The 24,323-nt window shown below is 35.9% G+C and overlaps 1 protein-coding gene across 1 annotated transcript in view; it reads right to left on the bottom strand.

The window, feature by feature from the left end:
- Positions 1-24,323, bottom strand: part of LOC108283500 (calcium-activated chloride channel regulator 1-like) — a 44,625-nt gene that overhangs the window by 6,373 nt on the left and 13,929 nt on the right. Inside the window, exons 8-13 of the mRNA XM_017499863.1 lie at positions 24,045-24,222; positions 22,790-22,890; positions 22,198-22,422; positions 21,638-21,908; positions 20,909-21,079; positions 19,819-20,058 (exon numbers count right to left, since the gene is read on the bottom strand). Of these exons, the coding sequence (XP_017355352.1) occupies positions 19,819-20,058; positions 20,909-21,079; positions 21,638-21,908; positions 22,198-22,422; positions 22,790-22,890; positions 24,045-24,222 (1,186 nt within the window). The remainder of the gene's footprint in view (positions 1-19,818; positions 20,059-20,908; positions 21,080-21,637; positions 21,909-22,197; positions 22,423-22,789; positions 22,891-24,044; positions 24,223-24,323) is intronic.

Here is a 24,323-nt window from a genome sequence, read left to right as displayed (position 1 = left end):
TTTCCTTCTGACAGCCTGGCCCCTCTGCTGTAGGTCTGCTGAAGTCCACTCCAGGCCCTACTTGCCTGGGGATCACCTGCAGCAGCTGCTGAACAGTAAGGGTTGTTACCAGTTTTCTTCTTCTGCTATCTTTGCCCCAGAAGGATACCTGCCAAGTGTCAATCTGATCTCTCCTTTATGAGGTGGCTCTTTGGATATGCAGGGGTCAGTGAGCTGCTTGAGGAGGCAGTCTCTTCTTTATAGGAGCTCAAATGCTGAGCTGTGAGCTCCGTTGTTCATTCAGAGCGGCTGTGCAAATACGTTTAGGTCTGCTGCAGCAGAACTCATAAACCACTTTTTCTTCCCAGGTGCTCTGTCCCAGGGATTTAGGGCTTTATGGATTCCGTTATGCTGCTGCCTTCTTTTTTTTTCCTTCAGAGCTGCCTGCCCAGCAAGGAGGCAGCTTAGTCACTGTCTGCCTATAGTGGCTTTGCTGAGCTGCTGTGGGCTCCGCCCAGCTGCCGAGTGAACTTCCCTGCAGTCCTGTTTATATGGATGTAGTTAGAACTGCCTCAGCAATGGTGGCCCGCCTCTGTTAAGGCAGAGTCTCTCTGCAGTGGTGGGTTGCCTTGGCAACGGCGGGCTGCCTCAGCATTGGCTGACTACCTCCATAGTGGTAGGCTGCCTCGGTAATGGCGGATGCCCCTCCCCCACAGAGCTGGACCCTCCTGGGTTCAGCTGCGCTTGCTGTGAAACTCTCAATCCAGAGAGTTTCTGATTGCTGTTCTTTTGTGGGGGTGGGACCAGCAGAGCCTGATCGCCTGGCTCCCTGCCTCAGAGTCCCTTTTTTTTTAAGTTGGTGTTCCTGTCGCCTGTTGAAGAGTCCCCGGGGTCTGTGTGTTTTCCACTGCGGCAACTCACTGCGCTGGCTTAAACAGCAGCACTGAGATTTGTGGCGCTTTTTTTGCCCTGGAATCTACTGTCCTGGTTCCCTGCTCAGTCCCCTTTTTAAACAGATGAATCGGTGACTTCCCATGGCTCCAATCGCCAGCCAAAACGGCACCTGGACTGGTGTATTTTGTATGGAGAACTGCTGCCCCGGGGCGTCAAGAAAGCAGCTGCGTGGGGCAAAGCAGCGGCTCGGGCTGGCACAGCTGTGCTGGCCGAAACAGCCACGCTGGCGACCAGTGGAGCTCCTCTGCCTGGGAATTTCCTAGTCTGTGAGCAATAAAAATGCGGCTTCCACTCACCCTCTGCACTTTCACTGAGAGCTGCAATCCTGAGCTGTTCCTAAACGGCCATCTTGGATCGTTCTCCCTAGATTTTATTAAATGCGTTTTCTGCATCTGTTAAGATGATCATATATGGATTTTGTTTTTAATCCTGTTTATGTGGTGAATCACATTTACTCATTTGCATAAATTAAAAAATCCTTGCATCCAAAGAATAAAGCCCACTTAATCACAGCGAATTAACTTTTTGATGTGCTGCTGTATTTGGTTTGCTAGAATTTTGTAAGGATTTTTGCATCTATGCTCCTCAGGGTTATTGGCCTGTAGCTTTCTTTTGTATTTGTGCCAGATTTTGGTATCAGGATGATATTGGTTTCATGGAATGAGTTAAGGAGGAATATGTCCTCCTCATTTCTTTTGACTGGTTTCAGTAGAATTGGTACCAGCTCTTTTTTGTATATCTGGCAGAATTTGGCTGTGAATCCATCTGGTCCAGATTTTTTTGTTTGGTAGGTTTTTTTTAATTTTTATTTTTTATTTTTTTTATTTTTTATTACTGATTCAATTTCACCGCTCCTTACTGGTCTGTTCAAAATTTCTGTTTCTTCCTGGTTCAAACTTGGGAGGCTGTGTCTTTCCAGGAATTTCACCAATCCTTACTCGTCTGTTCAAAATTTCTGTTTCTTCCTGGTTCAAACTTGGGAGGCTGTATCTTTCCAGGAATTTATCCATTTCCTCTGGATTTTAAAGTTTATGTACATCTGATGGATATTAAGTTATATCTCAAAGTTGTTGCAATTGTCATTTCCCTGATTACTAGTGAATTTTTGGATTTTAATACTTACTTGCCATTAGGCTTCCCTTTAAAGGATTTACCTACTTATATCCTCTATCTATTTTTCCATTGAGGATTCCTGCTTTTTTCCTTGTTAATTTGCAGGTGTTCCTTCTACCTGTGAAATATTAATTCCTTAGTAGTCTTTAAATATTGCAAATATCTTCTCTAGTCTGTCATTAATTTTGCTTATGGTTTCCTTTGCAAGCAGAAATTCTTAATTTTGATATAAACTCATAATTTTTGGGGAGCTTAGTATTTTGTGCTTTTAGGTCTTTCTTAAGAAGTCCTTCTAGCCCTAAGCTCACTCGTATATTTTCCTTCATTTTCTATTATCAGCTTTTAAAATGTGCCTTTTAAGTTGAACATGTTATTTCAAATAGAATTCATGTGTGTATATCGCATGACTTACTTTACTCATCTCTATAATGAGCTAGTTTTCCTAATGCTCTCTGGAAATTAGTTTATCTTTTCTCTGTTGATTAATAGTGCTACCTTTATTAGGTATTATTTTTTCTTTCTGAATTTTTATTCTATTCCATTACGTTGTTTCTATATAATTACCTTCTATATTTATTACTATAGCTTTCTAGGTTGCATTAGTACTTGGGAAGGAAATTCCTCTATTTTACTAACCTTTTTCAAAATCAAATTAGGTTTTCATGAACCTTTATTTTGTATAATTTGCAAGATATTGTTGAAAAATGTCCTAGAATTTTTAATGAAATCTGAATTCATTACCTATTGCTGCAAAAGTAATTACCCTATGGCTCAGTGGTTTAAAACATCAACAAATATTTATTGTCTCTCAGCTTCTGTAAGTCAGGAATTCAGAAGAACAATACCTGTGTAGCTCTGATTTGAGATTGCTCAGGAGGTTGCAGTCAATGTGTTACCTATGTCTATAGTCTTCTGATGGCTTGATGGGGACTAGAATATCCTTCTCCAATATGGTTCACTCACATGGATGGCAAGCTGATACTGGCAACTGACAGCATTAGCATCTTGTCATAGAAACTGCTTGGTAGAGCTTCTTGAGTATCTTCACAACATGGAAGCTGACGTCCACTACAGCAAGTGACCTAGGAGATAGCAAGGTGGAGGCTGTAATGTCATTTGTCATTTATGACCTAGCACTGAAAGTTACCCTCCAACTTTCCTGCAATATCCTATTGATTGCACAAGTCAGTTCTCCTCAGTGTGGAGAGAACTATACAGGGAGCAAGTATCATTGGGGGCCATCTTGGAACTTGGCTACCTCAGTCCACCCTCTGGCTGCCAATAATGAATGTCCCTCCCACATGCAAAATTTACTCATTCTCTTGACCAGGTTCTGCAAAGTCTCATTTCATAATGGCATTAGCTTGAGGTCAAAAATCTCATCTAAATTAGGCCTGGGGCCAGATGAAGCTCCTTTGTTATAGTTCCTTAAGTACAGTTTCTTTTGATCTGAATACCAATGCACTTAAGAGAAGGGAATACACAATGGCATATGTACCAGAAGGCAAAAATCACTGGAGGCCATCTTCAAAGATGGGCACCACAAAACTTCATTTAACATTTCTTGCAAGACAAATTCCTCTGTTTTGTTTGAGAAACTCTTTATTTCTCTTAAACTTTTGAAGAATAATTTTGCTAGGTACAGGCTTCTACATCAGTGAGTGCTGGGGACGGTGGCTCATGCCTGTAATCCTAGCACCTTGGGAGGCCAAAGTGGGAGGATCACCTGAGGTCAGGAGTTCAAGATCAGCCTGGTCACATGGTGAAACTTCATCTTTACTAAAAATACCAAAATTAGTCAGATGTGTTGTTGGGTGCCTGTAAACCCAGCTACTCTGGTGGCTGAGGCAGGAGAATTGCTTGAACCTGGGAGACAGAGGTTGCAGTGAGCCAAGATTGACAGAGTGAGACTCCATCTCCAAAAAAAAAGAAAAAAAAGAATTCTATATTGGTTCTTTCAAAATATGCACTCCACTTTCCTCTTGCATGCATTGTTGCTGAAGAGTAGTCTGATGTAATTCTTATTATTGTTTCTTTATAGGTAAAGTCATTTTATTTCCCCCAAATTTTGAGATCACCTTTGTTTCTGAAGTTTGAATATAATATTGCTATATGTGGATTTGTTGGTATTTATTGTGGTTGGTGTTCTTTGAGTTTTGTGGACCTGTGTTTTGATGTCTGTTGTTAATTTGGAAAAATTCTCAGCTATTATTATTTCAAACATTTATTTTGTTCCTTTTCCTTTCTTCTCTTCTTATTATTTTAAGTCCACATATGTTACATCTTTTATAATTGTCCCACAGTTTTTGAGTATTCTATTTCATCTTTACATTTTGTTTTTTTTCTTTCTTAGTTTTGGAAGGTTCTCTTTTCCAGTTTTGGAAGTTTCTATTGACATATCTTCAAGCTTACTGATTCTTTTCTCAGCTTCTCAGCTGTGTTCTGTGCACTGATGAGCTTGTCAAAGACATTCTTCATGTCTGTTACAGTATTTTTAATTTTTAGCATTTCATTTTGATTCTTAGGATTTCTATGTTTCTGCTTGTATTATCCCTGCCTCTGTTCTTGCACATTGTTCTCTTTTCCATTAAACTCTTACTATCATATTAATAGTTTCATTTTATTAAAATTTTTTTGTAGCGATAAAGCCTTGCTATGTTGCCCAGGGTAGTCTCAATTTACTGGTCTCAAGCAATGCTCCTGCCTTGACCTCCTAATGTGCTCGGATTATGGGCATGAGCCACTGTACCTGGAGTAATCATACCTTTTTAATTTTTTTCAGAGAAACCATGTTTATTATCCCCAATATTATTTTTTAAACTATTTTTATTTTTTTCATTTTTAATTTTTGTGAGTACATAGTAGGTATATATATTTATGGGGTAGATGGGATATTGTGACACAGCCTTCAATGTGTAATAATATTATCAGGCTAAATGGGGTATTCATCACCTCAATCATTTTTCCTTTGTGTTAAAAACAATCCAATCATACTCTGTTATTTATTTATTTATTTTTTCTACCATCAATTACATGGTATCTGTTAGTTATTTTTAAAGTACAATAAATTATTGTTGAGTGTAGTCACCGTGTTGTGATAGCAAATACTAGTTTTTATTCATACTAACTATAGTTCTGCACCCACTAAACATCCCCACTCCCCACCCCTGCAAACTACCCTTCCCAGCTGTTGGTAACCATCTTTTTTTTTTTTTTTGTGAGGAGTCTCACTCTGTGGCTCAGGCTGGAGTGCAGTGGCATGATCTCTGCTCACCACAACCTCTGCCTCCTGGGTTCAACCAATTCCTGCCTCAGCCTCCCAAGTAGCTGGGACTACAGATGTGCACAACCATGCCCAGTTAATTTTTGTATTTTTAGTAGAGACGGGGTTTCACTATGTTGGCCAGGCTGGTCTCGAACTCCTGACCTCGTGATCTGCCCGCCTTGCCCTCCCAAAGTGCTGAGATGACAGGCGTGAGTCACTGAACCCAGTTGGTAACCATCATTCTACTCTAAATCTTTATGAGGTCAATTGCTTTAAATTTTGTTTAGCTTCCACAAATAAGTGAGAACATGCAAAATTTGTCTTTCTGTGCTATTTCACGTACATAATGACCTCCAGTTTCATCCATATTGTTGCAAATGACAGGATCTCATTCTTGTTTTGGCTGAACAGTACTCCATTGTGTATATTTACCATATTTTTTCTATCCATTCATTTGTTAATAGACACCTAGGTTGCTTCCAAATATTGGTTCTTGTGAATAGTGCTGCAGTAAACATGGGAGTGCAGATATCTCTTCAATAACTGATTTCCTTTCTTTTGGGTTTATATCTAGCAGTGGGATGCTGGATCATATGGTAGTTTCAATGTTAGTTTTTTGAGGAACTTTCAAACTTTTTTCCATAGTGGTTGTACTGATTTACATTCCCACCAACAGCGTACAGAAGTTCTTTTTTCTCCACATCATTGTTAGTATTTTTTATTGCCCATCTTTTGGGTAAAGCCACTTTAGCTGGGGTAAGATGCTATTTCATTGTAGTTTTGATTTGCATTTCTCTGATGATCAGTGATGTTGAGCACCTTTTCATATACCTGTTTGCCATTTGTATGTCTTCTTTTGAGAAATGTCTATTCAGATCTTTTACACACAGAGTTTTTAGGTTGGAGTATTATATTTTTTTCTGTTGTGTTGTTTGAGCTCCTTATGCATTTTGATTATTAATCTCTTGTCAGATGGATAATTTGCAAGTTTTTTCCCTATTCAGTGGGTTGTCCTTCGCTTTGTTGATTGATTCCTTTGCTGCGCAGAAGTTTTTTAACTTGATTTGATCCCATTTGTCCATTTGCTTTGGTTGCCTGAGCTTGCGAGGTATTACTCAAGATTCTTTGCTCAGTTCAACGTCCTGGGGAGCTTGCACAATGTTTTCTTTCATTAGTTTGATACCTTGAGGTGTTGGATTTAAGTATTTAATACATTTTTATTTGGTTTTGTATATGGCAAGAGGTAGAAGTCTAGTTTCATTCTTCTACGTATAAATATCCAGTTTACCCAGAACCCTTTAGTGAAGACTGTCCTTTCCTAAATGTATGTTCTTGGCATTTTTTAATAAAAAGAGCTCACTGTATGGATTTATTTGCAAGTTCACTTTTCCATTTTGTTGGCCTACATGTCTGTTTTTATGCCAGTATCATGCTGTTTTGGTTACTGTAGCTCCATTTAACATTTGAAATTAGGTAATGTGATTCTTCCAATTGTGTACTTTTTGCTCAGGACGGCTGTGAGTATTCTGGGTCTTTTGTGGTTTCATATGCATTTTAAGATTCTTTTTCAATTTCTGTGAAGAATGTCATTGGTATTTTGATAGTAATTGCACTGAATCTGTAGATTGCTTTTGGTAGTATTAACAGTATAAGAATATTAATTCTTCCAATTTTGGACATGGAATATCTTTCCATGTTTTGTATTACCTTCAACTTCTTACATCAATGTTTTATAGTTTTCATTGTAGAATTCTTTCACCTCTTTGGTTAAGTTTATTCCTAGGTATTTTATTTTATTTGTAGCTATTGTAAATGGAATTACTCTCATGATTTATTTGTCAGATTGTTTGCTGTTGGCAGAGAGAAATGCTACTAATTTTTGTATGTTGATTTTTTATCTTGCAACTTCATTGAATTTGTCAATTCTAATAATTTTTTTTTGGTGAAGTCTTTAGGTTTTGCCAAGTATGAGATCTCATCATCTGCAAACAAGGATTATTTGACTTCTTCTTTTCCAATTTGCATGCTGTTTATTTCTTTCTCATATCTGATTGCTCTAGCTAGGACTTCTAGTACCATGTGGAGTAATAGTGATGAAAATGGGCATCTTATCTTGTTTCAGCTCTTGGAGGAAAGGGTTTCACTTTTTCATTGTTCAGTATGATACTAGCTGTAGTCTGTCCTATGTGGCTTTTATTGTGTTGAGGTACATCCTTTATAAGTAGATTTGAGTTTTTTTTTCAACCATGATGGGATGTTAAATTTTATCAAGCATTTTTTTCAGCATCAATTGGAATGATCATATGGTGTTTATCCTTCTCTTGATATGATATATTTTGTTGATATGATTGATCCCATTGATTAATTTGCATATGCTGAATCATTTTTGCATCCCTGGGATATATCTCACTTTGTCATGATTAATGATCTTTTTAATGTGTTGTTGAATTTGGTTTGCTAGTATTTTACTGAGGATATTTGCATCAATGTTCATCAGGGTATTGGCCTGTAGTTTTCTTTTTTGGTGTGTCTTTGTCTGGTTTTGGTATCAGGGTAATACTGGCCTCATATAATGAGTTTAGAAATATTACGTCCTATATTACTTTTTTGGAGTAGTTTTAGTAGGATTGGTAGTAGTTCTTCTTTAAATGTTAGGTAGAAATCAGCAGTGAAGCTAACAGGTCCTGAGCTTTTCTTTCTGGGAGACTTTATTATGGTTTCAATCTCATTACTTGTTATTGGTCTGGATTGGAATTTCTTCAGGATCAATCTTGGTAGGTTGTATGTATCTAAGAGTGTATCCATTTCTTCTGGGTTTTCCAATGTATTGGCATATATATTGCCTCATAGTCCCGACGAATTATCTTCTGAATTTCTGTGGTATCAGATGTAATGTATCCTTTTCTATCTCTGATTTTATTTAGTTAGGTCTTCTTTCTTTTTTTCTTAGTTGGGCTAAAGATTTGTCACTTTATCTCTTCAAAAGATCAACTTTGCTTTGATCTTTTGTGTTTTTTCATTTCAATTTTATTTCTGCTCTTATTTTTGTTTCTTTTACTAATTTTGGGTTTCATTTACTCTTGTTTTTCTAATTCTGTAACCTGCATCATTAAGATGTTTATTTGCAGTTTTGCTGCTTTTCTGATGTAAGTGCTTATTGCTATAAACTTTCTTCTTAGTACTGCTTTTGCTGTATCCCATAGGATTTTGTATATTGTATTTCCATTTTCTTTTGTTTCAATACATTTTTAAATTTTCTTCTTAATGTCTTTATTGGCCCAGTGGACATTCAAGAACATATAATGTAATTTCCATGTATATGTATAGTTTCCAAAGTCCCTCTTGTTACTGATTTCTAGTTTTACTCCATTATGGTCAGAAAATACATTTGATATGATTTTATTTCTTTTGAGTATTTAAAGACTTGTTTTGTGGCTTAACATATGGTCTATTCTTAAGGATTATCCATGTTCTGAGAAGAATGTGTATTCTGCAGCTGTTGGATGAAATGTTTTTAAAATATCTGTTAGGTACATTTGGTCTATAATGCAGGTTCAGTCCAATGTTTCTTTGTTGATTTTCTGTCTGGAAGACCTATCTGTCCAATGCTGAAAGTGAGGTCTTGAAGTCTCCAGCTATTATTGTATTTTGGTCAATTTCTGTCTTTAGCTCTAATAATATTTGCTTTATATATCTGGGTGTTCCAGTGTCAGATGCATATATATTTATTGTTGTTATATCCTTTTGTTGAATTGACTCTCTTATCATTATATAATGACTTTTGTTGTCTTATTTCATAGTTTTTGTCTTGAAATGTATTTTATCTTAGGTAAGTGTAGCTACTCCTGCTCTGTTTTGGTTTTCAATTGCATAGAAAAATTTCTGCATCTCTTTATTTTCAGTCTGTATGTATCTTTATAGGGGAACTGTGTTTTTTGTCAGCAAAAAGTCACTGAGTGTTTGGTAGTTGTTTTGTTGTGTTTTCATTCTGCCACTCTTTGTCTTTTGATTGGAGATTTTAGTCCATTTACATTCAGTGTTATTTTTGGTAAGTAAGGGATTACTCTTGTCATTTTGTTATTTGTTTTCTGGGTGTCTTTTGGTCCTCTCTTCCTTTTTTCCTTTCCTCTTATCTTCCTTTCAGTGAAGATCATTTTCTCAGGTGGCATGTTTTAATTTCTTCCTTGTAATTTTTGTGTGTATCTGTTGCATATGTTTTGATTTGAGATCGCTATGAGATTTGCAAATAATATATTATAAATCCGTTATTTTAAACTGATGGCAACTTAACACTGATTGCATAAACAGACAAAAAACCAACAAGCAAAGAGAAGACTAAAAAACTATACACTTTTTTATTCCTTCACTTTTAAACTTTGTGTTCTTTCCATTTACACTGTATTGTACTGTCTATTATTGAAAAGTTGTTGTTTTCATTTTTGATAGGCTAATCTTTTAGACATTCTATTCAACTTATGAGTAGCTTACACAGCACAACTATAGTGTTATAATATTCTGTCTTTGTGTGTACTTACTATTAGTAGTATGTTTCATACCGTCAAGTGATTTTTTTTATTGCTCATTGCAGTTCTTTTCTTTCAGATTGAAGAACTCCCCTTAACATTTCTTGTAGGACAGGTCTGGTGTTGATGAAATCCCTCAGCTTTTGTTTTTCTGGGAAAGTATTTCTCTTTCATGGTTGAAGTATATTTTCATTGGATTTACTATTCTGGGATAAAGAATATTTTCTTTCAGTACTTTAAATATGTCATGTCACTGTCTCCTTGTTTGTAAAATTTCCCCTGAAAAATCTGTTGCTAGACATATTGGAGCTCCTTTCTAAATTATTTCTTTTCTCTTACTGCTTTTAGGATCCTTTCTTTATCCTTGACCTTTGGGAGTTTGAGTATTAAATGTGTTGAAGCAGTCTTCTTTGTCTTGAAATTTATTTTATCTAATATAAGTATAGCTACGCCTGCTCTGTTTTGGTTATCACTTGCATGGAATATCTTTTTTCATCCCTTTATTCTCAGTCTATGTGTGTCTTTATAGGTGAAGTGTGTTTCTGAATTTCTTCTGTGTTATTTTGAATTTTGTTGAGCTTCCTCAAAACAGCTATTTTGAATTCTCTGTCTGAAATATCACAGATCTCCATCTCTCTGGGTTAGTCACTGGTGCCTCATTTAGTTTGTCAGGTGAGGTCATGCTTTCCTGAATGGTCTTGATGTCTGTGGTTGGTCTTTGATGTCTGGGCATTAAAGAGTTTGGTATTTATTATAATCTTTTGTAGTCTAGAAGCTTATTTGTACCTATCCTTCTCATGAAGGCTTTCCAGGTATTCAAAGGGACTTGGATGTTGTAAGTCTTTGGTTACTGAATCTGTGTCTGCTTTAAGTTAACCCCGAGTTCAGTAATACTGTGGCTCTTGCAGACTTGTAGAGGTACTGCCTTGATGGTCTTGGATAAGATCTAGAAGAATTCTCTGGATTACCAGGCAGAGACTCTTATTCTCTCCCCTTACTCTCCCCAAAAGAAATGGAGTCTCTCTCTCCCTCTCTCTCTGTGATGGAGAAGGGGTGATACAGGCAGCCCTGTGGCCACCACCAAAGGGGCTGTGCTGGGTTAGACTCAAAACCAGCACAGCACTGGGTGTTGCTCAAGGCCCACAGTGACCATTGCCTGGCTATTGACTACATTCACTCAAGGACCGAGGGCTCTATGATCACCAGGTAGCACATCCAGCCAGATTTGTGTCCCTCCCTTCAGGGTGGTGAGTTCCCCCAGCCACAGGCAGGCCTGGAGATGCCACCCAGGAGCCAGGGTCTGGAGTTGAGAGCCTTAGGAATCTATCTGGTACACTATTTTAATGCAGCTGAGCTGGCACCAAAGCCATAAGACAAGCCCCTCCACTCTTTTCTTCCTTTTCCTTACGCAGAAGGGCCTCTTCTTATGGCCACCATTGCCCCTGGTCTGTGGTGAGTACTGCCTGGCTACCACTGATATTTATTCAAGGCCCAAGGCCTCTTTAGTCAGCTTGCAGTGAATGCTGTCACTCCTGAGTCTCTCCTTTCAGGGCAGTGGGCTCCCCTCTGTCCCAGGACAGGTCTAGAAATGTCATCCTGGACCCAACACCTATAACCAGAACCCCAAGAGCCCACTTGGTGCTCTACCCCAGTGTGGCCAACCTAGTATGCAAGCTGCAAGAAAAAGTCCCCTTTACTCTTCTGTCTTCTTTCATCAAGCAGAAGGAGTTTTTCCCATAGCTACTACAGCTGAGAATGTGCTGGGTCATACATGAAGCCAGCACAGCTTTGAGTCTCACCCAAGGCCTGTAGCAAGTATGGCCTGACCACTACTGGTGAATATTCAGGGCTCAAAGACTCTTTAGTCATCAGGTGATGAATTTTGCCAGGATCAGCTCTTCCTGTTCAAGGCAGCAGGTTCCCTTCTGGCCCATGTTCACTGGACATATTTCCATGACGCAGGGCCTGGAATGGGGGCTTCAGGACTCTGCTTCATTTCTTATCCTACTATGGCTGAGCTGGTATCTAAGTTGTAAGACAAAGTCCTCTTTACTCTCCCCTCTTCTCTCCTCAAGCAGAAGGAAGGAGTCGCTCCTGGAGCTGTGAGCTGCACTGCCTGGGGTTGGGGAAGGGGTAACACAAGCCCTCCCTTGGCTGCCCTAGCTAGTGTCTCACTAGGTCACATATTCCCTAAGTCCACTGGCTTTGAGCCCAGCTTGGCACCAATACTTGCCCAGAAATTGCAGTCTGTGTTGCCTAGACTGCCTTGCAAGTTTGTTTAGAAGCCCAGAGCCCTTTAGCCAATGGTGGCAGGGCTTGTTGGTACTCAGGTCGCAACCACTGAGATGGAAGATTTACCCCTGGCTAGGACTGGTATAAATGCTTCCTCCATAGGCTCTGGTGGAGCTCTGCCCCATGTTGCTTTCCACTGTGACAGGGCAGCACTGAGTTCCAATGCAAAGTCCTACAATTACTGTGCTCTGCCTCCCTTAAGCACACAGATTCTTTCTCTGTGCCTTGAAGCTGCTGCCAGGGAACTGGGGAGGGGAGGTGTAGGCAATTCAAGAATGTCTTTCCTATTTTCGTTAGTGCCCCTTTCCTTGATATGCTGTTTAAACCAGGTACAATTATAGCTCAGCTGAGTTTTCTGTTCTTATGAAGGGGATTTTTTGTGTGGATAGTTGTTCAGTTTGGTCTCCTGTGAGGGAGATGATTGCTAGAGGTTTCTGTTTGACTATTTAGCTCTGCCTCCTCCCTAACCATAACTAGTTAAAATTCTTCTGTTAATTCCAAAATTTCTGACATATCTGAATCTGGTCCTGATTTTTTTTTGGGGGGGTCTTTTTAGGCTGTTTTTTTTTCTTCCTTTTTTAAAGATGCTTTTCAAGTAGAACAGACTGTTTTATGCATTTATTATGCCATGTAATTTTCGTTTAAAGCCTGACATAACACGTTGGCTAAAAATTTGTCATAAATAGTCCATTAGCATAAGGTTTTATGTTACTTGGCTAGAGGTTAGACCATGTTCACTGTTTGATATAGCTGCACCAGAGGCAAAAATTTTCTTTAATGTTTTGTTTTTGACTCCCTCTTTGTCTTTGGGCTTCCCTAGAGACTCTGTCTCAAATTGAGTCTGAGGCATCTAGTGCTTTCATCTATAATCTCCTGTTCATCCATAGTAGCCTCAAAATGTGTTGGTAAGGTGCCAGGGAAGGAGAAACATTGTGTAATCATATGATTAGGTCTCAGTCTTTTATTGTGCTTGTCTCTCTGGACTGTGGCCTTCACAAATGCTTCTCAGATTTTTTTTTTTTCTTAACTTTTCTTTTAGGTTCAGGGATACATGTGCAGGTTTGTTATATAGGTAAATTGTGTGCCACAGGAGTTTGGTGTATAGAGTACTTCATCATGTAGGTAATAACCATAATACCATAGTACCTGATAGGGTAGTTTTCTGATCCTCACCATTCTCCCTCCCTCAAATCTTAAGTAGGCCCCAGTGTCTGTTGTTCTCTTCCTAATGTCCAATATTTTCCCCATCTTTGATCAGATAGGAAAGTTAGAGGGCTCCGGAGTTGAGTATCTTCCTCTGCCGCAAGGAAGGCTAGGCGAGACTGGAGTTGGGTGTTTCTTGGGAAGCCCCAAGTTGGTTAGGCTCTTTTAAAACCTAAGTTAGTCAGGCTCTGGTAAAACAGTTTCCCTTAAGACAGGATTTTGCTAAGAACAGAACACTTTGGGCTTATTTCAAAATGGTTACTTTTACCTCTCTCATGTTGAAAGTCTGAGGGGATTTTTCTCTAATCTTCACTCTGAAAACTTCATGGGGTTCTTGGAAGAAAAACTCAGGGAAGTGTGGAGGTCTCTCTAAGGCCTCTGAGAATTTTTAGCTCTCAGCCTCATTCACACTTAGCCTCTGGCTTGTCTTCATTTATGGTTTGTGTTCCTACTGGTATTAGCTTCACTGACAGGTTTCTGCTCCTGGTAAGCTGTGATTCTGTGTTTTTCTGTCTCTAATATTTTGGTAGCAGGTTGCAATATGACTTCAACTTTCTGATGAATCTAAGAAAAATTCTTGATTTGTCAGTTCAGCTTTTTTTTCTGGTTGTGAGGATGGGACTGACAACTTCGAAGCTCTGTACATATTAAGACTAGTAGTATTGATTTTTAGTAAATTGATCTTGCATCTAGGAATTTTTCAGAAGTCTCTCATTATTTTAATTATTTGTTGATTTTATTGCATTTCCATTTCATCTGTAAATAATTAAAATTTTGTATCTTTCTTTCCAATTATTGTATCTTCTATTCTTTTTGTATTGCATAGGAGTCTTCCCTCAACTTCTAAAGCTCTATAAATTATTCAGTATAATGGCCATGTATTAAGAATAAGTTAACTATCTCCTGACTCTTTGAGGCTTTCATAATCAATAATTTTTTATTATTTATAGACTCTTAAGTGATTTATTTTCCTAGGAATTTAGAATTCTCACCATCTGATGTATAATTTTTCATCTGTACTTGAAGATTCAATGCCCTTTTTATTTATTTTTAAAAGATGTGGGTTTTGACTTTAAGATTAAAATATCAGGTTAATAGTTTTCATAGGTTTCATTTTGACTGAAGAACGATGGTTGAATTTTACCTTTTTGCATGTATTGAGATAATCATATAACGAAACAAAAACTATTAATGTAGTAAATTACTTTAATTTTCTAATATTAAATCATATTTAGATTCCTGAAATAGACTAAATTTGGTCATGATATATTATTATTTTTCATATATGTTTCTGGATTTGGTTTGCTAATGATGTATACTTTTTTTCTTGACCCTTCCAGATATATACAGCTTCCTCCTTTCAGATATTTAAAGAGTTAAAATAATCTTTTTGCCTGTAAACAAGGGCTTTTCTTCCAGTATGTCTTTCTGTCTCTTTCACTCTAAGAAAAATCACCTCATTGCTATATTAATAGCTCTATTTACCTTTTATTAGATAGTTTATAAATTCTATTGATAGTTAATTTTTTGAAACTTTATGTGTTGGTTCTGATCAATGTTATTAAAGGAGTTAGTTTTCATTATGTGAAATTCTCACAATACCATGTGCACATGATAGTTTGTGGTATTTTATTAATGTAATGTGGTCAAATTTGGATTTCTTTGAATTTAGGAAAGTATTCTTTATTTAACAAATATTTGTTGAATATCTACTATGTGTCAATTATTATTCTAAATGCTAAGGATACAGCAATAGGAAAAAGAAAAATCCCTGTCCCAATCAGGCATCTTGGTAATATTCTTAGGACTTAATGATGGTATCAGAATAGAAATAACTTTATTGTGATGTTCCACAGTTCACACAGGAAATGTCTTTTGCTAGTCATTTCATGCCTAGGGCTAAAATCCCTTTTAATCAATGATAAAAAACAAATACACTACGTATAATCAGTGATTAAAAAACAAATTTGACTTCCTTACTATTACTAGTCCTTTTTGATTACAGTTTATGTAAACATAAAATATTCATAATAAAAAATTTGATACAAATAAATCTATAAAGTCATTTGCTATTATGTATATATAAATATTTTTCAAATGGCTTAGATATATTTTGATGTTAGTATACAAAATGAATTTGTAGCACACTCTAAAAGTGTTTCTTAAAATGCTTACAAGTATAAATATATATATTTTCATATTAAAAATTAATGAATGGATTATTCAAAGACAGGAAATGGTATACTCATTTTGATTAACATTTAACAACTCAGTAGTGTCAATCAAGTAATTAGGAAACTTACAACTTTTATACATTCACTTTTATAGTATAATGAGCTTTATAATAGACAATAAGTATAGTAAATTCTAATAAATGTTTACTAAGTTTGCATAACATTGAATTTGAGTTGTAATATAATTTCTAGTTTAAAATATATATGAAATCACAGGTAATCCAAAAATTACCAAACTGATTGCAGCAATATTGGTACCCAGATCAGGAATGCTAGGTTCTGCTGGAGGAATAAATTTAGTTGCTTGTGCAATGTTTGAAACCTCTGAGGTGAGACTGGCTTCACGGGTGGCTTGAATTGCAATGTAGAATGTGGTGCCATTCTCTATTTTAGAATGTTCTGGTTTAAATTCAAAATTTTCTACTGAGCCAGCTTCCTTAGGTATCAGACCAGAAGTATTTATTAAAGCAGCTTTATCAAAATCTTGTTGGAGGTCCCGGAAATATTTACTTATTCTTACGATGTAGCTGTCAGCTGGAAAACAAATAGATACTTCAGGTATATTAAAATTACTGGGATGCCTTGCTGCCACCACACTGCCTTACATTTAGAAATGTATCAGAAATGCATTATAGATTTTAGTTATGGAAATCCCATTCGTTTTTGTCTGGTTATTCCATCTTCATTGTAAGGACAAATGCATAAACAGTTTTTCTTAAAATGCATAGTTCTCTAATCCCAGAAAATATTAATTGAAAATCACATGGCACTAAAAGGTCAAAATCTAGATTCCTTTTCAAAAAGAGAAATATAAGGTGCTTAATCTACTTTTTAATTTAGAAGAAGTAACATAATAGTATTGTAGTATAGTGAAGATATTCAGTATCACATATCTGTGTCATTTCTAATTAAGTTAAAAGAAGAAGTAATAGGACAGGGGAGAAAGAGAGATGATAAATAGAGTGGGAAACAGGGATAAGGATAACCAGCAAAAGGAGGCAGAGAGATTGGAATGTGTACTACTGAAACATGTGCTAAGCAGAAAGACAAACATCGCATGTTCTCACTTATTTGTGGGATCTAAAAATCAAAACAATTGAACTCATGGACATACAGAGTAGAAGAATGGTTCCTAGAGGCTGGGAAGTGTAGTCGGTGGGGCTGGGTAGGAGAAGGTGGGAATAGTTAATGGGCACAACAAATAGAAAGAATGAATAAGACCTAGTATTTGATAGCACAACAGAGTGACCATAGTCAATAGTCAATAATAAGTTAATTATACATTTAAAAATAACTAGAGGAGTGTAGTTGGGTAGTTTGTAACACAAAGGATAAATGCTTGAGGGGATGGATATCCCATTCTCCATAATGTGGTTATTTCACACTGCATGCCTGGATCAAAATCTCATGTGCCCCATTAATATATGTACCTGCTATGTACCCACGAAAATAAAAAATTTAAAACTTATAAAAATAAAAAATAAAAGTAAATATGTGCTAAGGACCTAGGCAGACCTTGAGTAGCACCCTCATTTTACTACTAGCTAGCTGTGTAATAAAAAGAAGTTTATTTAAGCTTTCTTATCTCTAGTTTTTTATCTATTAAAATAGAGATTCAGTTATTCAATTCATTGAACAAATATTTATTGAGTGCCTACTACTCCAGTGGTAAGAATTATAGATGATAATGCATGAAACGTGTTTACTACAATTTAATAAAAGGTAAACTAATAAATGTTTGAAATATTGGCTGCTATTTTATCAAGAAAGGAAAAGAATATGCCAACATAAATGTTTCTTTCTATACTGCTTTTTGATATCTACCATTCGTATAAAAATATATTCTCATATTTTGAAATGTGATGAAAAATAAAACATCAGATGTTCTTTTTTGAAGTAAAGACTTTGTTTTTAACTTTTCCATGAAATGTTGAAGGTATTTCAAGTGTGTGGTGAATAACTTTTAGTGTATTTTTAAAAAGATTTCAGATCCTCTGCTTAACATTTAGTTTCCTCTTAAATAGGCCTTATCAATCCATTCTATTACTCTTCTCAAAAACCCTGTGTTCCACTTAGGCAGCTCTCTCTCTCTCTCTCTTCTCAAAAACTCTGTGTTCCACTTAGGCAGGTCTCTCTCTCTCTCTCTCTCTCTCTCTCTCTCTCTCTCTCCTCTCTACCTATCTATTCTGTATTTTAATTCAGATATTCCATTGTGAAATTTTGCTCTCTTGACCTTGATCATACAATTTTGTTCTTTCTCTCTCCAAAATGTGCCTCCTTCTCCCTGTGGTTGCAGATTGTACTCATTCTTTACGTTCCAACCAAGTCCAACTGCATGAAGTCTCATCCAAGCATTTCATTCACCCTGATGACTCTCTTTCATGAACTTCTGTTTCATGGTATGGAGTTTTTCAGATAGTTTAGTAGAGGTTCAATTTTTCATTCTGATTAGATCTGATAATTTTTGAGGGCAAGGCTATGTTCTGCACTCTTTGTATCACTCAGGATGCCTGGTCCTCTGTTGGCATGTATTTGATCTCCTTAATTACTTGGCAACAGTATGGTTGTTGACACCCAAAATGATGGAATTAGAAAATCATAAAATATAAGAATTATATCTACTTGTTTTAGCAATTTTAGGTTATCTAGTCTAATTTGTATATCTGATAGGCATGGAAATTGTGTAGCAGGTAATTTAAGTGCTTCATTTAAGATTATATAGATGTTCATTTTTTCTTTAAGATACTGTTACTACCTTAATTTTGGAACGTCTACAGGTAACATTTAACAGGTACCACTACCTCCTCCTATTTTTCCTAAGGAAAGACAAAGATTAGATCCCACCTGTTTTAGGCATTTGTGGTTATACATTATTCCTACTTTTAGTTCTTATAATCATCATGAGGGATATTTATTATGAACCCAATCTTGAACTGAAAGCTTGGTTTTTACTGAATTCACTATAGAACTAAGTATTTGGTCAAGAAATTTCATTTGTGGCTTTTCACTGGCAATATTGGGGATTTTGCCATAGGTTTAAGGGTCATCGCATGAGAAAATAAGGTATTTCGGAAGCTGTCATAAGATTTTCAACACTGAAATACAAAAGCTCTGTTTGTGCATATTTTCTGTTTCCTCTGGCTTTTGAATGATTTTCTCTTTGTATATTAATGATAATGAGAAATGCAGCTTTGAAAATGCTATATATTGAGTGAAAGAAGCATCTTTTCTTTTGAGAGTGTACAATAAGGGGTTTATTGTAACCCAGGAGAAACAGTACTGAATACTGATGTTTTAGCACTGGCAATCTCTGAGTTATTTTGTATATTTAGATTGCATATTGCTTTCATTTTTCCCAATCTCAAAAGGAAAATAGCAAGACTGGCTTTATCCCATAAAAGTCTACTAATCTATGTAATACTGGAATGTGGTAGGCATTCAATAAATACTGATTGAATTCATTTAAATTTCAAGCATTGATAGAAGTAATGTAAACTTTTTGGAATTAGGGTAGTTTATTATTAGGAACTTTGATTAAATATCTTTTGACCCTGAACTTTATTCAAACTCCATGAACAAATCTTTCAAACAAGCGAGTTTCTGTGCACATGAACATCTCTCTCTGTGGGACACCTTCACTTATCTTGGGTAACTACTTTCATTCTTCAATATTCAGGGATAGTCTACCCTGGGAAGGCTTTATGATATATTCTGTGATTTCAACCTCTAACTAGGGGTTTGTGGCCCATCTATGGGTTGCCACATGATTCTCTGTTTATAAAAGCATATGTCTTATTATACTTTATGTAATTATCTGTTTACTTGTGTGCCTTCTGTATTTAATTGTTGAGAGTATGGATCTTTCTTAGGAACTTAACAGTGTGACAGCTCAACAGAAGGTTGACACATGAATGAAACTGCAAGTATAGAAATACTTAAAATTTGGGGAGAAGATAATGCAACAGAAAGCTGTTAACTGTCTTATCAAAGTAATTTCTAAGATGCTTCAATTTCTGACAGTTTGGCATAATAGAATCTGATATGATGGGTTAGAATTGTAAGTTATGAAACATAGAAATAACTGGGTCCAGTTATCTCTTACAGCTTCAGTTTTCACATCTGAAAATAATTAAATAATGGCATATAGTAGACACTTCATAAATGTTATTTATAAATGGGACATTAGAAAATTCTTAGCAAATGAAAGGCAGTGGGATTTCTTTTAGTGTATTTTAAAACGTAATGTCAAACTTACCTCTTCCTTTATCGAGGACCTTGCCAGGGGCAGTCCATGAAAGTTGAATATGATCTCCTTGAAACTTAGCCTCGAGGTCTACAATTTTACCAGGTGGGAACACCTGAGAAGTATTACTATTAGGAGGTACTCCTGATACAATAAATGACTCTCCAGAGGTGAGTCTGCTGAAGTCGTCTATTTGAGCTTCTGCCACATCATCTTTGGCTTCAGGTTTGGGTGGGTTCAGTATAATTTTTCCTACCAAGAAAATAATTTTGTAACATTTCATATTGCAATGTTTACTCTTTTTTCTTTTCTTTCTTTTTTTTTTTTTGGAGACGGAGTCTTGCTCCGTCATCAGACTTGAGTGCGGTGGTGCAGTCTCAGCTCACTGCAACCTCCACCTCCTTAGTTGAAGCCATTCTCCTGCCTCAGCCTCCCGAGTGGACGGGACTACAGATACTCGGCACCACACCCGGCTAATTTTTGTGATTTAAGTAGAGACGGGGTGTCGTCATGTAGGCCAGGCTGGTCTGGAACTTCTGACCTCGGGTGATGCACTTGCCTCGGCCTCCCAAAGTGCTGGGATTACAGGAGTGAGCCACCGTGCCCGGCCGCCATGTTTATTCATTTTGCAAGCTGATCTTGCAACTGTAAAGGATTAATTTTGTTTGATAGCAGACATTGAAAACATAACAGCTTTTAGTGAGAAAAAGCTAGTTTAGTGATATTTAAAAATTGATGAGGAAACCTTATGCTATGTTAAAACTATCTTTTAACCAATCTATCTCTACTACTTGGCTGAAAATTCTTTGAGGACCAGGATTATGTTTTATTTATCTTTGCAGCTCTAGCACCTAGCACAGTGTTTGCAATATAGTAGGTGCTCAGTAATTTTTTCAATGTAAATGAAATGAACTCGGGTATATGAACAAAATATGTGGAAACATAGGTCTATGCTAGGTCTACAAATGCCAATATGGTTTTGAAACATACAGATGATTACAATGTTATATACTTGGGCTTTCTGTAGTACATTATGTTTTCAATGTTTACCGTATGCAATTTGTCTAAACAACTGACACATTTCTATTTTACTGCTACTTACCATTTTCAACATAGCCCGGTATGTACAGAGCTTTATTCTGTTGTTGTCTTAAACTTAGCCTAGCTGTTTTTTTTCTTGCCTGGACATGCACTTTTAAACTGTATCTACCATTTATACGGTAATCTGTAAAATATCTTGAGTAGATGCCATCATTCTTGACAGTATCAGCACCTTGATAACAAAATATAATAATGAATCATCCAATAAAGTAAAAATGACAACCATATCTGTTTATGAACACTGATGATGTCAGTAATTTGGGAGATAGTATGTAGCACAGTGTTTTAAGTACATGAATTCTGGAATCAGACTATTTTGGTTGAAAGCTTGGGCCATCTGCTAACTCTGTGTTTTTGGAAAAGTCTAATTGAAGGTAGGCATTCAATTAATATTAGGTGTTACTATTATTTCCTAGAAAATACTTATCAAAGTAAGAAAAATATAGCAACTGGAGAAAGCATATATGAAACACTGTCATTAATGAAAATAGAAATTTTGCTCTTAAGTTCCATGGAAAAAGTAAAATTGTTCATAAAATTTAAAAATGGCAAATGTGCTATGTCTATGAGTTGTCAAGATAACTGAGAAAAAAGTTTTAAAAACATTAGGATTAAATTTCATTTACTTAAAAATGTGATTCATTAGCAAATACAGAAAATAGTGTTTTCTAGGACATAGAACTGTAGGAAGATTTTAAGTTTAGTGAAAGTTGATGCAGATTCTTATTACCTGCACCATTGTCCCAGAGCTCCAATGTTACTTGACGTCCATCTTCATTTTCTATAATGGCTGTTACATTGATTCCCAGAACAGGCAGAAACCCTTGACTGACTCGTGCATAAACAATCATTGGGCTAGGGTAATGAGCTGTATTTCGATTCATGTGAGCAGTTGCAATTACTGGGAGTGTGGTAGGGCTTCTTGCTCGAGTGGTCATTGTGACAGTTAGCAACTGAGATTGGGCATGATTATTTCGAAGGCTGTAAGTCCAAGTGCCTGTCTGAAACATTAAAAGAAAAATCTATCTGAGAGCTTTGGTAATATTTCCTTCTCCTTGTTTGGAATACAAAATTATTTACAAATTTAAGCAGAATAATAATCATGATTTTTAATATCCGATTTCACAAACTAATAAATAGTATAAATATGAATCCCTAATTATTCAATTAGATTTCTTTATTACAGATGAACTGTCATCATTTTAATATTGGCAATATATAAGATCTTATTTATGTTATTTTCATCTTTAAAAAATAGAGATTGATTAAGAAAGCATATAATAGACCTACCTCTGCAATACCTGGTATTCGAAGACGAGCAGACCGAATATTTAGTTTATCTTCTTGGAAATCCAAGGTAGTGAATTTTTTCCCTTTTGGACCTTGAAGAATTATTTCTGGCTTTTGTATTGTCCATGTGACAACAAAAAAAGTATCATTTCCAACTGTACTATCCACAGGCACTGTACCATTTACCCATTTCTTCTCCGGGATATTCAAAGCTTTACTTTCCAACTGTTTGGTAAATAAAAACAACAAACACATAAAATCCATTTGTTATCATAGTTAATAAGATTTCTGAGTTTAGTCGGTTTAGAGTAATTTTAAATTTGTTTTTAAGATTTTAATTAAGATAACTAAGAATTGTTTTAAAGAATTTTCCAAATAAAAAGCGTATCTAATTCTAAAGAATAGAAGAATTCAAGAAAAAAGGTGGCTCTAAGTGTTATGGAAAAGCAAATTCATAAGGATGTTTTTCTTCTGCATATCTGAAATATTTTTGGGCAAAAAATTATCTATTAGAGAAATGAGTTAATAATTAGCATAATAGACATTTATTACAACTGTGATAAAGAAAATAATTTTTTTTTATTATACTGACCTGAAGAGCCTGTTGAAAGATGCTACCACTTCTAGATGAAATTCTGCTGAAAGCATCAATAAGGCCATTTATGTCATTATGGGCATAAAAACGATGTCCTCCTAAAATGAAATTTTAAGTGGAAAAATCATATTCGTTATTTTGCTTTCATCAATACACTTTAAAATCTATTTTTGAATAGTGTTTTAAACTTACAAAAGCACTCTGTGAACTTTCAGTATACCCGTGTCCCTTATGTAATCCTACATTAATGACTAAAACCTTGCTCAAAATAAGAAAGATAAGTAAGAATAAAAGAAGCTTTAAAGAATGAGTGAAATTACATTGTTTTTACATCAATCAGTCATAAAATGTAAACACCTGCCGCATCGATAAAGCTGGTCTAAGCACTAAATAATGTCATAAAAATGAAATTTAAGATAGTTCTTCTGAACCAGTTGCTTATTTTCTATTTGTGTCTAAGGTACACCAAAACAATTAGAGAATTATAGTCTACAATAAAGTAAAAATTAAGTGTAGGAAATAAATGGTGTTGAAATTAATGAAGAGAGAGATTACTTAGGTGTAAGGAGTTAGGAAAGAACAGATTGCAGAGGGCAAGAATTAACACAGGTGACTGCCACAAGTACAACAATCAATACATATTTATTGAACTGATAAATGGCAGAAAGATAAGGTGTAAGTTTATTGAAGTCTCCCAATCAGGGAGTTGTGAGGGCTGGTTTATACTGGCAGTGGTAGAAGGATTGTATAGAAAGGCGAAATATAGAAATGTTCCAAACTAAGATTTAGCAAGATTTAGTAAAGCAGGAATAGGATAGTATGCTGGAAAGAGCTTTGAATTGATACTCAGGACTCTATGGCCTTTGGCAAGTCATTTGCCCTCTCTAGGTTTCCATTTACTCATCTATAAAAGAGGATTGTCTAAATCTCTACTGTGCAATTGAGTAGTATTCTGGAATTGAGCAATAATTTTTGACTTCCAGTTGAGTAACCATAGAGAAAAGAGTTTCTGTTTGGTAGCACTGGCAGAAAGTAGGTGGGAGAATAAAGACAGCAAATGTTAAATAATATTAGAAAAAAATTGGCATATGAAGTGAAAGATATGGAGAAGACCTTAATCTGAAGGATGAAGAATGGACAAAGATTAATTTTTAGGATAGAAAATTTTTGAGCAGATTTATAGAGAAAGAGCCCCTGGAATAAGAGAGGCTAGACATTTATTTTTTATTCAAACTATATTCCACAGGTTTACTTGTCACATTTGACAGGGTCTCCAGTTCTTTCTCAGCAGATGGTCCCAGAGCAATGGTGTGGATGATTGCACCACTTTGTTTTACCTCTTCGAAGCATGAGCTTATTTGATCATCTTCCCCATCTGTTAGTAATATGATTTCAGAACCCAAAGTACTCTGGTTACTCTGGGAAATTGCCTGATAATGAAAAAGCCAGGTTATTATTTATAGAATGTCATATCTTTATGTATAATGTAATATATATATATATATATATATATATATATATATATATATAT

Source organism: Cebus imitator, unplaced genomic scaffold, assembly GCF_001604975.1.
Source record: "Cebus imitator isolate Cc_AM_T3 unplaced genomic scaffold, Cebus_imitator-1.0 Scaffold261, whole genome shotgun sequence".
NCBI lineage: Eukaryota > Metazoa > Chordata > Mammalia > Primates > Cebidae > Cebus > Cebus imitator.
Note: the sequence above shows the minus strand (reverse complement) of the source record. Positions and strands in the feature narration are given on the sequence as shown.